Source organism: Cyprinodon variegatus, unplaced genomic scaffold, assembly GCF_000732505.1.
Source record: "Cyprinodon variegatus isolate N-32 unplaced genomic scaffold, C_variegatus-1.0 Scaffold234, whole genome shotgun sequence".
NCBI classification, from domain to species: domain Eukaryota; kingdom Metazoa; phylum Chordata; class Actinopteri; order Cyprinodontiformes; family Cyprinodontidae; genus Cyprinodon; species Cyprinodon variegatus.
In genome coordinates this window covers 463,233-477,438 of record NW_015150687.1, presented here as the reverse complement: position 1 = coordinate 477,438, position 14,206 = coordinate 463,233, and the positions used below count along the sequence as shown (strand labels likewise).

Sequence of the window (14,206 nt, the reverse complement as noted above, 5' to 3'; positions counted from 1 at the left end):
CCCTGCACACCTGCGGCTCGTTGGATCACTATCTGGAGGAGTATTTGAGCAGTAGGCTGTCACCACCTCGACGCCAGAGTGTTTGCCAGTTTTGTGTACTCTACCCAAGCTGAGATTAGTTAAATCTAACCTGAGCCTTTGTTTCTCTGAGTCTAATATTGTTTTGGTCTTTGCCTTTCCGCAGCAAGCCTTCCTGTGTAACTGGATGTCTGGCCTTCTCCCCATGGAAGAATTTACTGAGTTCACGCTGAGCAGGGGAAAACATCCACATGAGCCGTTCAAGTCCCTTTTGGAAATCCAAGTGACAGTCCGCTCCATTGCTCTTCCGGGTCCAACGAATGTCTACCTGTCTGCTCTCCAACGAGTTACCTCATCTCTGGATAAACCCACACTGACTGGTTTCAAAGATAAACAAGAATCCCCTCAAACGTGAGTCCCGCTCCAACAGTGTTCAAGCTTCAGTCAATACTCCCACGGTCCCTGAACTGATCACTGTGATCTCCCCTCCAGACTTTTCAGTTCTGGTTCACCAGGTCACTGAGTTCCAGATCCAACTCCTGTAGGCCTACTCATTACCTCAATAAACCTGTTTAACGTTTCCCTTGGTCTCTGATTGGTACTCTGCATGTGGGTCAGATTCCTTAAAACAATCATGACACATGCTGCTGAGACACTTAATATTATAAGCGTTCTGATGGCACTTTGGCTAATATTCAGAAATTAGGAATAGTTGTATTAACCATACATGTAAACAGAGTTTTAGGGGGGCCCAGGAACTTGGGGCCCAAGGCAACTGCCTAGTATTGCCGAATGGCAAATCCCCCACTGGATGGAAGATCAGTTTGTTAGAGTTCAGCGCTCAGTACTGGTGTTCTGTCAGACACCTGGACTATTCTGGATTAGTTTCATGCTGCGGCTGCTGCTATGATCCATCTGTGGTCATGCAGAACGAACCCCCCTGCACGGCAGGTGCTATGTGATTAAACAGGACGCAGCAGCATGCCTGATACTGCTTAGCAGATTACAGCACAATAATGCAGTTTAAATGTTTGACCAACCACTCCCTGATTTTTATTTAGTCTTGTCTCATCATGTCTCATTGACTAAAACTCACACCAATAATTCTCAAGTTTTCGTCAACATAGATCCATGTTTAGCTCGTCAGTTCTCGTTATCATCATGAAAAAAAGGAGCGTCAACAAAATAATTTCGTAACGTCATTGTTGATGAAAACAACACTAGTGGGGTTAAATCAATTCTATCAATAAATTCTTATATTTTAAATGAAAGTTCTAATGAATTGATTCTATATATGTATAAAGTTATCTGCTCGATTCACACTTTCATCTGTTGTTTCAACACACAGCCAGTTGGACATTTTTTCACAGAACAATATATGGCAGTCAAATTATTTGATTAAATAACAAATTTAACACAGAGAACTGGGTGAATATTGAATATATTATAATTTATATATATATTAAATTATTATAAAACATGGCCAAGTAGTTGTTTATGCTTACAGGGAGAACTTTGAAAAAGTGGAAAAATCACAAATTACACAGATTAAAGGGATCAAACATTTGTGAAGGAAAAGAAACAAAAAAAACAGCAGTAGCCAAGGATTTCCCGCTGAAACAACAAAGTCAAATTCACTTCAGAAAAAGAAAGTCTGGACTTGAATCTATGGAGGGAGGTAAAGATTAGGTTCTTGTTTCTGATATTTCCTATTAGAAACAAGGATCTTTGTTGAATGTAAAAATTCATATTATTCAGTTTCAAAGAATTATGACAAAAACTTCACAAAGAAGATGACATTTAGCTAGAAGAAGCATTTTCTGACCTAGAATAAAACAACTAAAATCTCTTGGTCAGTGTAGATCAAATTGCCAAAGTTTTTTGAATAAGGACTTTGACCTGGACTCTTTGTCCTGGGTCTAATCCAGCTTTAGACAACCTTTCTCTAAGTATTGGTTTATAAATAGGAACTGTGTGCTCTTGTCATGAATATTTGCTGTCACATTCATACTTTACTTAAAAGCTTTTTTTGCTTCTCTTTGTGAAAGAAAGTGAAAACCCAAGGTAATGACAAAATGTGTTACTTAGATAAGTAGAATGAACAATTTCGGAACAATCTTCTAAATAAAATATATAAAAAATAGTCATTTTTTGAAATACACAATGTAAAGTTACAATAAAAGTAAAATCAGGATATAACAATGCAGGGAAAATTAAACAGTGAAAATGTATAATAAAGGCATAAAGATCTAATTGTTTTGTTTATTTACTGAAAACAAGAATATTTACTGAAATTGTTGAAACATGAAACTGTCCCCAGGTTTCCATAATCCGAAATTGTAACCCAAAATTTTATTCTAGGCTCTACAAAAGAAATTTTTTTGAAGAACAATATTTTCTACTGATTTAAATACATTTAATGTGATATTATATTGATAATCTGTGAACACACAAGTTCTTCATGCTGGTTTATGCAAGTCCGTGATTGAGTAAGTGTTCTTCTAAAATTGTATCTTTGACAGATGCAAAGACAAAACGGATGTTCTCAGTGTCCGTCGCACAGGTGAAGTGTGTGTAGAGTGGTTTGTCCTTATTTTTAAACTGGATAAACATCTGCCGGATGAAAATCTTTGCTGATTCAGCATCGCCTTGAGGTCCTGTAAGAGGGAGAGTTGTTCAAAATCAGCATAAATAAAAAGGCAACTTCCAAATCATCCACATTTAAAAACAATAAGTAACATGGCAAAAGTATAAATAATTTGAATTCTATGCTTTAATTTCTAACATGTTGTATTTATCCCTTTAAAATAATAAGTAAAGTGTTTGTAAACAGCTGTTTAAATTAGCTTTGTATTCTTCTTCCTGACATACTCATGTTTTGATTGAGAATGATTTATGTAAAATTAACTATAATATCGTGAGTTACTGTTTTTAATTAAATAATCATATCTTTGTCGTATACTCACTTAACATCTTCTATATTAAATTGCATATTTGCAGCTATTCTTATCTGTTTTAACAAAATTTCAGGTGTCAGCTGGAATTCCTCTTTCAATTATTGTAAAATAAAAAATATAAGATGTTATGGAAATTTTACTTAGTATGTCTACATTTTTTGAAACAGAATGCATGATTTTAGTGTGAAATAACATCACAATGGAAGAGTTCATTTGAAAATAACAAAAGGTAAATTGCTGATTAACAAATATGACTTATTCCTGTCTGTAGCACAGATCATTTCAGTTCATTTCAACGTATTCCTTCAGAAGGATTAAAAGGCAATTACAAACATTCCAGTTTAGTCTTAGTTAATACACACTGCAGCCCAGTAAATTCTATTGAAGGAAACCCAACTGATTGCACTGACTCTGCAGCAATCCCTAATACTGAGCATGCATGTATCAGTATTGTAGAAGGATGTTGTAAAAGGGAAAAAACTTCCAGATACCCTGGTTTTGTGTAAGCAGTTATGTGCCCTGACAAAAAGAAAGATTAACAAGACGCAAAAGGCTGATGCCTATTTCCAGCACTACTTGGGTGAGAAGCGTTTGTTTTTTTGTTTTTTTTATTGGAATGAGACAAACAGTGCAAGCAAACATGAATTAACAAACTTAAACCTTAGGGGCCAAAAACTGTCATGCTCTTGGGCTCTGGGTACATGAGAACATGCTAGCTTTGTATAGATAAAACACTTTTAACCAGTCTCGAATCCTTTGACACAGTCAGTTGGCTGTTCTCACTGCCACTTAAAGCCAATTCTTAGTGGGTTTAAACAAGGTTTTCGTCAAATGCAAAAGTGTTGCATTTTCATCCACTCCATTTTCCATCAAGCTTTATCCCAGCTGGAGTCGTAAGGGTTGCTGGTGCCTATCCCTAGCTGTCTACGGGCAAGAGGTAGGGTACACCGCAGAGTTTAGAGAAGCAAATTAACCTAACAGTCATGTTTTTGGACTGTGGGAGGAAGTCGGAGTAGCCAGAGAGAACCCAATGCTCAGGAAGAACATAAACTCTATGCAGAATGACGCCAGAATGACCCCAGAAGGATCCTGGGCCGGGAATTGAACCGGAACCTTCTTGCTGCAAAGCAGCAGTGCTACCCCCTCATTGGGAGACTGCTCATTGGTGGATTATAAGTCTAAAACACAAATCATGCGTTTTGGGAAACAGAAAATAATCCTGCAAATAAGGAATAAGTACTGCAAGTGTTTTGAACCAAAACTTATGGGTTGAGAACATTCTCTTTGAACAAGCCTATTAGCCCTTTTTGTTGAGCACAGCTCTACTTGCTTTTTAGGCTTATCCTCTAGTAACAGCTACGCCTTACTGAATCAGTTTTCAGCACCTGCATAGATGTGGTTCCAGCCGTCACTAGTTTTTGCAAAATGCAATGTACAAGGTTGTCTGTCACCAATTGGTTAGAGGGCAGCATCACTATTAACAGCATACATATCATTAAAAAATTTATATCTATCTATTTAATCATTCTATGCTGGGATTATTGTGACCATGATCAATGTAAAAACGAAGCACGAGGTGCTTTTGGCCTGTTATCATACATATCAATAGGGATTCAGGAAAAAGTTTTTTGTTTTTTCAAAGAAATAAATAAAGAAATAACTATAGATCTGCAATGAGACATTCAAGAGTAATACTATCATTTACCCTTGAAGTCTTGGAAGTATGTTGCCAAGTGTGATGTTTTGATTTTCTCCTCTAGCAGGTCTTTTTTATTCAAAAAGAGGATGGTGGAGGACTTCCTAAACCAAATGCATGAAATGATCATCCTGAACAGGGCGAGGCTCTCCTCCATTCGATTCTATAACACAGATAAGTACAGTTACACCAAATTTGAGGAAACAAATCTTAGGAATAGAAACACCAATAGACCAGAACATACATCCTTTTCACTCTCAAAAAGAACTTGATCGTATTCACTGAGTGCAGCCAGGAAAATGACAGAGGTGACATTTTCAAAACAATGGATCCATTTCTTTCTCTCTGTACGCTGGCCGCCCACATCCACCATCCTAAAAACACAGAAATGTTATATATGTACATATATGCATATATGTATATGGTCAGTGCTTCTGTGCTGTCATTCAGTCCGAAACCTCCCAAGCCATTGTTCGGATGTTAGAACTGTAAATTTACAGTCATTTTTACTATTTTTAAAGGGTGCACTTTTAAAAAGATGAAATCGTCCAGTGAGCTGTTTCCAAACCAATTTTTTGTTTTGTTTTACACTTGTGTAAACAAAATGACAAATAAAAGCAGGGGAAAGCGGTAGTAATCAATATGGCCATCCTCAATGATGGAAACATCTCGATAAAACAAAATGATACACTAGAGAAATACCAAGTGCTAAAGGAAGAACTATACAGAGTCTGGAGGGTGAAGGCAATTGTGGTGCCTTCACCCTCCTGCCTCATTGCCCCGAGTGCATTGGAGCACTCGGTCAGTGACCCCTACAAAGGAGAAGTTGCTCCAAGGGATACCTGGAGAAACTTCAAATATCTCAGCCCCGAAATGATATGATTAAGGGATACTGTTAGGCAAACTTCAAGCCCCCATGCCTCTGGTAGAGGACCCCAGCTTGAGACAAAGAAGGACTATAAAAGATAGTTGAGAGAGCAGTTTATATACAGATGTGCTTGAAAGATTACATACCTTCTCATTAAAGAAAATGATAAATTCACTAGTAATTCAAACAACAACAACAAATTTGAAATAAGTAATAATAGTAAATAGAAATGACATAATGATCATTTGAAAATAAAATAAAAAATCATTATTAAAAAAAAGAACTGTCCCACACAAATTAAAATACATTGCTTATAAACAGTGAACCAACATACCTGTCAACTGCTGCAGAAGTGTTTAGGAGCTCCATCAGACTTGTTTACAAGTTTATTTATTATATATATATATATATATATATATATATATATATATATATATATATATATATATGTATGCCATATGTATGAATCTACATGAAGTTTAATCAGTGTCATTTTCCTGACTTCCATTTTTTCTAGTTTTTATTAATTATTACTTACATATGTGTGTATTACATCTTGCAATACGTGTATTTCAAAACATGAAGCAACTCGTGCTAATTTTTTGTTATAAAATTTTATGGTGTTTTTTTTTTTTTATGATACAACTAATTAACAAAACAGAAGTCTTACCTGAAGATTGCTTTTTCCAATTCAAACGGGTACTCTTGGATGCTTGTGGTGGAAATTCTGACTCTCAAGATGTCCTGCAGAGTTGGAATGTATCCTGGGCCCGCGATTCTGTCGATGTCACTCAAAAAACTGATAGGATAAAGGAAAAAAGAAACTTAATTAAAGAACACTCACATAACAAACTGAAATTGAACTTTGCTCAAGTTAATTTATACAATACATTTGAGTGCTATATCATGTATAGATCAAGCCATTACACATTCTACAAAACAGCAACGTAACATTTGACTCTTATTTTTCTCAAATTAGAAAACTCATTTGTGCAGAAACAATTTAGCTTCCTTCCTGGTAGTAATAATAATACATTGTATTTGTTAGGCCCCCTTCAGGTAACTTAAGGTCAACACAAAAAAATGAGTCACAAACCAAAAAGATCCCAACAAAACCTTTAACAAAAAGCAAGCAGAGCCATTTTAAGAAAATGGGTCTTGAGGTTGTTCGGATCCTCAGGCTTGCCCACCAGAGGGCGCCGAGGATCCTCTTCTATCTCTTGTTATTGTCTCTTAGGGCTGGAGTTACTGTTGGGATCTGGAGATTACCCTCTGTCTCCAGCAGAGTGCGCCGTGGGTCTTCTGGAGCTGGAGTCTTCCAGCACACCTGTTATTCATCTACTCATCAGGAGACCTCCCCTTTATAAGCTCCTGCCAGACCTTGCTTCCACGCCGCAGTGTTGATCTTAGTTTGGTTAGCTACCTGAACCTCTGTTACTGATAGAATCTTAGTTGTCTCTAGTGTGAGATCAGATTCTAATCTCTCCTTTGTCTGTGCCTCACAGGAAACCTGTCTCTGGTCTGAAGCTCAGGAAGAGCTGCCTCACTGGAAACCTGTCTCTGGTCTGAAGCTCAGGAAGAGCTGCCTCAAGGAAACCTGTCTTCTAGCAGAAGCTCTAGGTGAGCTTAACCTTCTAATCTGCCCTGGTGAGCCAACCTGAAGATTCCTATGTGGATTTAACCTGAAGACTTCTATGTGGAGTTTACCTGAAGGTTCCTATGTGGAATCAGCCTGAAGAATCCTATGTGGATATTCCCTGTCGTTCTCTGCAGTGAGCTGGAAGCTCAAATCTAGGTCTGCCATGCTAAGCCTGAAGCTAGACGCTTAGCTTCTCATGAACTCTGCTAACCAACAGTTGCCGGTCCCAGTCAAGACTTCAGTGAAACAGTCTCAGAACTTGTTTATTCTCTCGTGTTCAGAACTTTTAATAAACATTTGAACTTTTCCCCTGCCTCCTCCGTGTGTGTTCTGCATATGGGCTTGCTCCTTTGATCCATCATGACAGAGGTGCGATTTTAACAAAGTCAAAGAGTCACTGCTGTGTATGTCAGGAGGAAGAGAAAAGTCAGAGAAACTGAAAGAACAGTAAAGCTAAAGGATGATGAGGATTTGAAAGTTTGGCTGGATCTGTAAATATGAAGGTCAGTGAGACGTGAGAACTACATGATGGGTTTACCCTTAATGTGAGGAGTAGTGCTTTGGAGTTTAAGTATTACCTCAAATGGGAGTTAATGAAGCTGATATCATTGGGATCTGAACCAGCTTTTTCAGAATTAGGGTAACTGCAAAAAGATTTAAATAATGACAGAGTGGAACTGGAGGCAAAGGAGGGGTGGATAACGGCAGCAATGAAAGGTAATACAGAGGGAAGAAAGCATTTAATCAACTGGATGGGAAGACGGACAGTTTGCAAGTACAGGATTACGTCTTCTCAACTAAATGAGATACTGTATATCAACTGAGGCAAGGTGCAAACTTTGGATGTTGTCTCAATTCAGTTGAATCCTGTTTATTTATATACCATCAAAACACAAAACCTTAAATGAAAAAGTAAAGTGAAGGACTGAGTCAGCTATACAGACTCCATTTACATATTAGTTATCAAACAGTGTGGTCAACTTCAGATCAGATTGCATCATTTCAAAGATTTAAGGGCTGGTTATCCTCCCGCAGCAGTGTGTCGCAGTGTTTTTGATTTATGCCCAATATTGAAGCGTGGTCTGTGCCATTTTGTTCCACTCCATAACCCAATAGGGACAGTCGCAAACTAGCTGTGGGTCTAGATACGGCCAAGGCGTTGAGGAAGTGAAAAAACACAAGGGGCAGGTTTGTGCAACAACGGAAGGACATGAGGGCGAAAAATAGTGGGGATCCAGGTGGAAAAAGGGGCCCAGCGTTCTTGTGTCTGCGGGCACCTACAATATTGGAGAGGTGCACCAGAGTGTCTGTGGATGGGGCAGGGGCATTCACTGCAACACACATGCAGATGACCTGGTTTAGTATATTACATGGTTGAGTATAAATTAGCCATTACAGCATTTACTTGGCCTGAACTTGCATGTTGTAACAATATACTAATGCTTGATTTGTGTTCTTATCTTTGCAGCAAGCTCTTAGGCTGAGCATACATGTAGTGATAGAGGAGAAGAAAACCTCCAACCAAACCCCACTCATGGTGAGAAGCCATCTACCACTTCCAAGCACTTTCAAGCATCTTTAGGGCTCCAAGCAGACTTTTTTAAAGGGGACCTCCTCCAAGTCTGCCATATTTTCCTAGTCAACTCTGAGTAAGAAGGATTCCATAGAGCTACAGTAATAATGTAAAGGAGATAGTTGTGTGACGTTTTACAGTTGTCCCTCCCAAGCTGAGGAATCCCAAACACGAGCCTACAGTGTTCTAAAAGAAATATGTTACAAAACAAATAATTGTCTGGAGGAAACTGTCAATCAACAAGGTTGCCCCAGGCATGTTCTGTTCAAAATGAGTGCTCTCCCTAAAGGGCTGGTTATATTCCCACAGCAGTGTGTCACAGTGAGCTTGAGGCAGATATTTCTGATTTATGCCCAATTTTGAAGCGTGGTCTGCGCTATGTTATTCCACGCCACAACACAAGAGGGACAATCATGGACTAGCTGTGGGTCTAGATACGGCCGAGGCGGTTAGGAGGTGGAAAAACGCAAGAGGCAGCTTTGTGCGACAACGGAGGAACATGAGGGCGAAAAAGAGCGAGAATCCAGGTGGAAAAAGGTTCCCAACGCTCTTGCGCACTTCTTCTAGCTGGTCCATCTTCACGAGTCGTTTACCACAATGGCGGTCAATCAAACAAAACAAGGCAGTAAGGTATCAAAAAGGAAGTACGGATAGTGTAGAGCAGATTCAGATTTGACCAATCAAAGCCTCCTGTCTGCAGCACTGTCTGTTTGTCAGTAACAGGAATTTGCTTTCAAGTAATTTCATGGTACTACCAGTAGTGTCGTAAATGTCCGTTTGTATCTGCTGATTGTCCCAAGAGCTGCAATTATCTAAATACCCCCACAACAGAACCCTAGTTTAGTATAACCCTAATTACATATTGATCAAATTCTTTTTTTGTTTTGTCTGTATAGGCGCCTTTACACCTGCAGGCTAGATTTCTGTTCATTTTAATAAAACAAAAGTTGTTTTAAACTCAAGGAAGCAAATAAGCTGGTATAAAGTTGATTTATACAGAAGTTATTCGTCACTGCAGGTTTTTACAGTTGAAATTATAATGTGTGCTACTTTTGTTTCAGAGATATTAAAGGTTATTTTTCAGCTCATCCAGAGTTTACCTATCCCCCCATTAAGCCCCAAATTGAACAACAACGTTCTACTTGTTAGTGGTTTGTTGGTGAAGATTTACTCAGTTGTGCTGCTTTCGTTTTTAAGATATCTTTTTAAATTTCAGTGGAAGACCCCGCTGCTTCTTGTCAGCTCAGCTGAGCTGGTGTTCAATTAATTGTGCACATGGGACGTTCAATGTGCATGTGTAGTTTATGCTCAATCAGCATATATAAGCTTGTGGTTGTTAGGATATTTTTTATTATTTATGTATGTGCTTGTTAAAACTGAGATTATCTATTAAGTATTAAGGCTAATGTTTTGTCCTGTATTTTATGGAGTTTTCTGTCAGTATGCATGTAAGGAGATGTATAAATGCTTCTTTGAGTGTTATTCAGGGCTCTAGTCATGAGGATTAAAGCCAGATGCTAATAACTGCTATTGTAACCTGAGGCATTGCTCTGTCTAAGTAAGAATATATTCTATTGAGTCTCAATCTTCACACTTAAAAATCGGATCAACACATGCACAGGACAAGATCCACGAATGCCCGGAACAATCCACACATGCTCAGGGTAGGATTTACACACATGCACAGGAAAATATCCACACGTACACAGTACAATCTACACATGCACAGGATAGGATTTAGACGCATGCACAGGATGAACATGTGTGGATTGTGCTGTGGATGTTGGATCTTGTCCAGCACATTCTCTCCTCTGCATGTGTTGAGCACATATGTGAGTTTGTGAACACTTATACTCTTCTATCTCCATAAAAAGTTATGTTAAACCAGCCATCATCTTTTATAGTCATTAAATACTGTACATATACATTGGAAGGTGTTGTAGGCTACAGTAGTAGCCATTCAAAATTTCCCCACTTTCCTTGATAGGCCCTTGGTTGGTCCTTTGCTGGTTCTTGGCTGGTCACCTACAATTCTTGTTTTAACATCAATATTTGTACTAAAATATTCTTTCTGTCATGATTTGTGAACATTAAGGTCTAAAGAGAAGCATCATCTCCTAGTCAGACCCTGTAATTCAGAGAAAGGGTACAGTAGAGTCAGAGAAAGAAAACTGCACGCCCAGGAGAAGACCAGTGGCTGGAAGTTGGATGGGATTTTGCTGGGAGCTGCAGGGAAGTGGGCTACCATTCGGCTGGCTTTTGACTATGAAGGGCCATTTTGAATGGCTGCTAATGTTCGCTTGTACTTCCAGGGAAGAACGATGAGAGCAAATCTGCCCCCACCCATTGCCATGACCTTCTACAGAAGCACCATAGAGAGCGTTCTGACCAGCTGTCTCACTGTGTGGTGTGGAGGCTGCAGCGCCTCAACTTTTATTATCCTTCAATATCCTTCAATAGGACACAACTCAATGTTTCTACTGCAATATTTATTTTTGCACTGCACTGAACATTTTCATAGTAATGCCCTTTTGCACCCTTATTTAACCTGGTTTCTTGTTTCCTCTATGTTGTTTACATTCTGATCACTGCTGCACTTTATATTAAAATGTTTGTCTTATTCTAATTGTAATATCATTACACAGTTGTAAGCATTCTTAAAAAATCCCATTTTGTGTACACTGCATACAAAATGACAATAAAGTTTGTCCAAGTCTAAGTGTTATTTAAAGTGTTTTTTTCTGAGTAATCTCTTCTCAGGAAGGATTTGTGGAGAGGAAAGCAGGGAAGTGTAAACACTTAGCTTTCCCTTTACATTGTGAATAAAAATATGTGATCCCAATGGGCCTGTGGAGCATAATATACGCTTGTGGTTCACATTTGTGGCAATCATGACGTCATACTATGTGTAGAAACAAAGTAGTTGTGGGGTTTAAATAATAACATAACAAAATTGTGTTTCCTTACTGACCCAAAACAGAAAGCATTAAATCAGAGAGTGAGGAAAAAGCAAAATATATTAATTTCTAAGGAAAGAAATGCAATCATATAGCATATATTAAAGCAAAACATCTTATATGAAAAATAAAAAAACTTACTATTTTGCAGAGTCTGACAGCTGGAACTCCCTTCTCCTGTCGTAACACTTTTGCACCCCTAGGTCATTCCATACTCTCCTAATGGCATCCACCTGCCAGCTCTCCAAAGTCTGCACCTTGACTGAATCCACGAAGTACAATTTTTCAGCATAGCTCTGAAAAATATCCCAAGCACATCCATTGTGGTATCAAACTGACGCAGTTTGTCTTTTTTATTAGATCTCCTAAAAGTGATGGGAACAGGTTCAACAGATCATCACTTTTGAGATGCGGCTGATCAAGAATTTTACATGTTAACTCATATTGGGATAACAGTCTTATGGAAAAGACTTAAAAGAAGCAAATGTTATGCAAATATTGAAGCTCTTGTTATAAAACTTTAAACTGTGTTTAAACCGAACATGAATGAAGGATTCCTATGTTGTCCTTAAGAAGAAGAGTGGCTATGGAGTGAAGCTAAGCAAAGCAAATTGAGGCAAAGGTGGCGAATTTAGTGAGGTGAATGGAAAGATTTAGACAAATTCATCAAAATTTGATTGGCGTAACCCCTGCAAATGAAGCAAAGGGAAAGTTAAAAAAACATACTTTTTACATTTGCATTGCAAAATCCAGTCAGGAACTAGATATCGCTGTGAGCTACAGTGAAAGGGGCAGCAGAGACAAACTTTTTTAAATCAAAATGGAAGATAGAGAAAATTATGTTAACAAAGGATGAAGTGGGAATATTCTTAAGAAGCTTTTAAAAAAGATGTTTGAAATTAGCTCTAGAAGGACTGTTTGTGGGCATGAAATATATACAAAGTTATATATTTTGCAATTAAATATTGATATTATAAAGTTTTATATTCATATGCTATAACATTATAACCTATGAATTACTTTATAAATATTATATATTATAATATTATATATATTTATATAGTATAATATTATCCAGTATTTATACGGATTTGCCTAGTAAACTAGCCCCACCCGCCAGTGGCCAAAATCATTTAGGTCTGTGAGTGGTCTAGCCTCGATCCATCCACCAGGCCCTAGAACTGGCAGGCCAATCACAACGCAGAGATGTGTTTCAAATTTCTGGATGGAAAGTGGGTGGGATTTTGAGGGTGTGACGACAAAGCTACGCAACGCTGGAGAAGCCCAACAAGGAAGATGGCAACAACTATTGAACAGGTCTCATTTACTCAGCTTTGGAGTCAGTTTTGGTAGGATTAGACTTGGGGTTTTCGTTGAAACGTGAGCAGGAAGAGGTTCTACGCTCATTCATTTTGAAGAAGGACGTATTCGCAGTTTTACCGACAGGCTGTTTGTTTACACTCCCCCACCAGCTTTCAGTCTCTTACTACGTCACAGTCATTTGCGCTCATTGGTCAGAGCGTTGGCCAATAGGAACAGACATGGTTTGAAAAACAATGGGCTGTTCTCATCAATAATCTTCCAATGTCTCATTCATCTGGGCCAGATTAAATTACACATTTAATATCACATTTAGTCTGGTTTATCAGGCTATATAAGGATTGCTCTTTAATAATGTGTAGTTTGATCCATAGGGGAAAATACTCACAAAGGAGAGTAGTTTGTATAAATATGTATTTTTTTTTTTTTGATAAATTGTCAAACTGTAGTGAATGATAGATAGATAGATAGATAGACAGACAGACAGACAGACAGACAGAGAGAGAGAGAGAGAGAACTAAACCATGCATGTAAATAGTTGTCAAAATGGGAGAACCAACAATGGCCTGTGCCATACTCTACTGTATTTTTCTAGGGTTAGAATTATTTATCATTTATATAGAAAAGAGAATTTCATCAGTAATAAAATTGCTCAGACAAATCTAGAAGCATTTTTTATTTCTCTCTATCTGCCTAATTTTTTTCATATTCTTCGTCCCACATATACCAAAACATTCAGAAAAGTAAATTAGTTCTTACAATATTTTGGTTGTCCTGATAGTCAATCTTCAGAATACTCATGGCTTGAATCAGTGCCTGGATGGCTGTAATGATATTCTGATACGCCAGACTGGTGAAATCATTTCTCTCCGATTCACTGTATCCTTTACCATGGATGATCCTCATCTGTTTGATAAAGGTGGTCTTCCCACTTTCACCAGTGCCTGCGAAAATGTCAAAAATATGAAAAACAGAATAAAGTATGAAATAAATGGTGCAATCAGTATATAGACTAGACCTGATTTAGACACATAGGGCCGGATCTATCAAAGGTTTGCGTGTATAAAAACGTGAGCTATTTCACTGCGCACGCTAAAAAATGTACAGACAGATCTATCTACAGCGTGCTAAAAGGATTTGGTCTTTAGAACGTGCTAAATAGCGCCTCTTATCCATTT

General features: G+C 38.1%; 1 protein-coding gene across 1 annotated transcript in view; it reads right to left on the bottom strand.

The window, feature by feature from the left end:
- Nucleotides 1–1,176: 1,176 nt before the first annotated feature.
- Nucleotides 1,177–14,206, bottom strand: part of LOC107088971 (guanine nucleotide-binding protein subunit alpha-11-like) — a 17,638-nt gene continuing 4,608 nt past the window's right edge. Inside the window, exons 2-7 of the mRNA XM_015381447.1 lie at nucleotides 13,788–13,972; nucleotides 11,850–12,004; nucleotides 6,210–6,338; nucleotides 4,916–5,045; nucleotides 4,681–4,834; nucleotides 1,177–2,675 (exon numbers count right to left, since the gene is read on the bottom strand). Coding sequence (XP_015236933.1) covers nucleotides 2,488–2,675; nucleotides 4,681–4,834; nucleotides 4,916–5,045; nucleotides 6,210–6,338; nucleotides 11,850–12,004; nucleotides 13,788–13,972 — 941 coding nt within the window. The 3' untranslated portion in view covers nucleotides 1,177–2,487. The remainder of the gene's footprint in view (nucleotides 2,676–4,680; nucleotides 4,835–4,915; nucleotides 5,046–6,209; nucleotides 6,339–11,849; nucleotides 12,005–13,787; nucleotides 13,973–14,206) is intronic.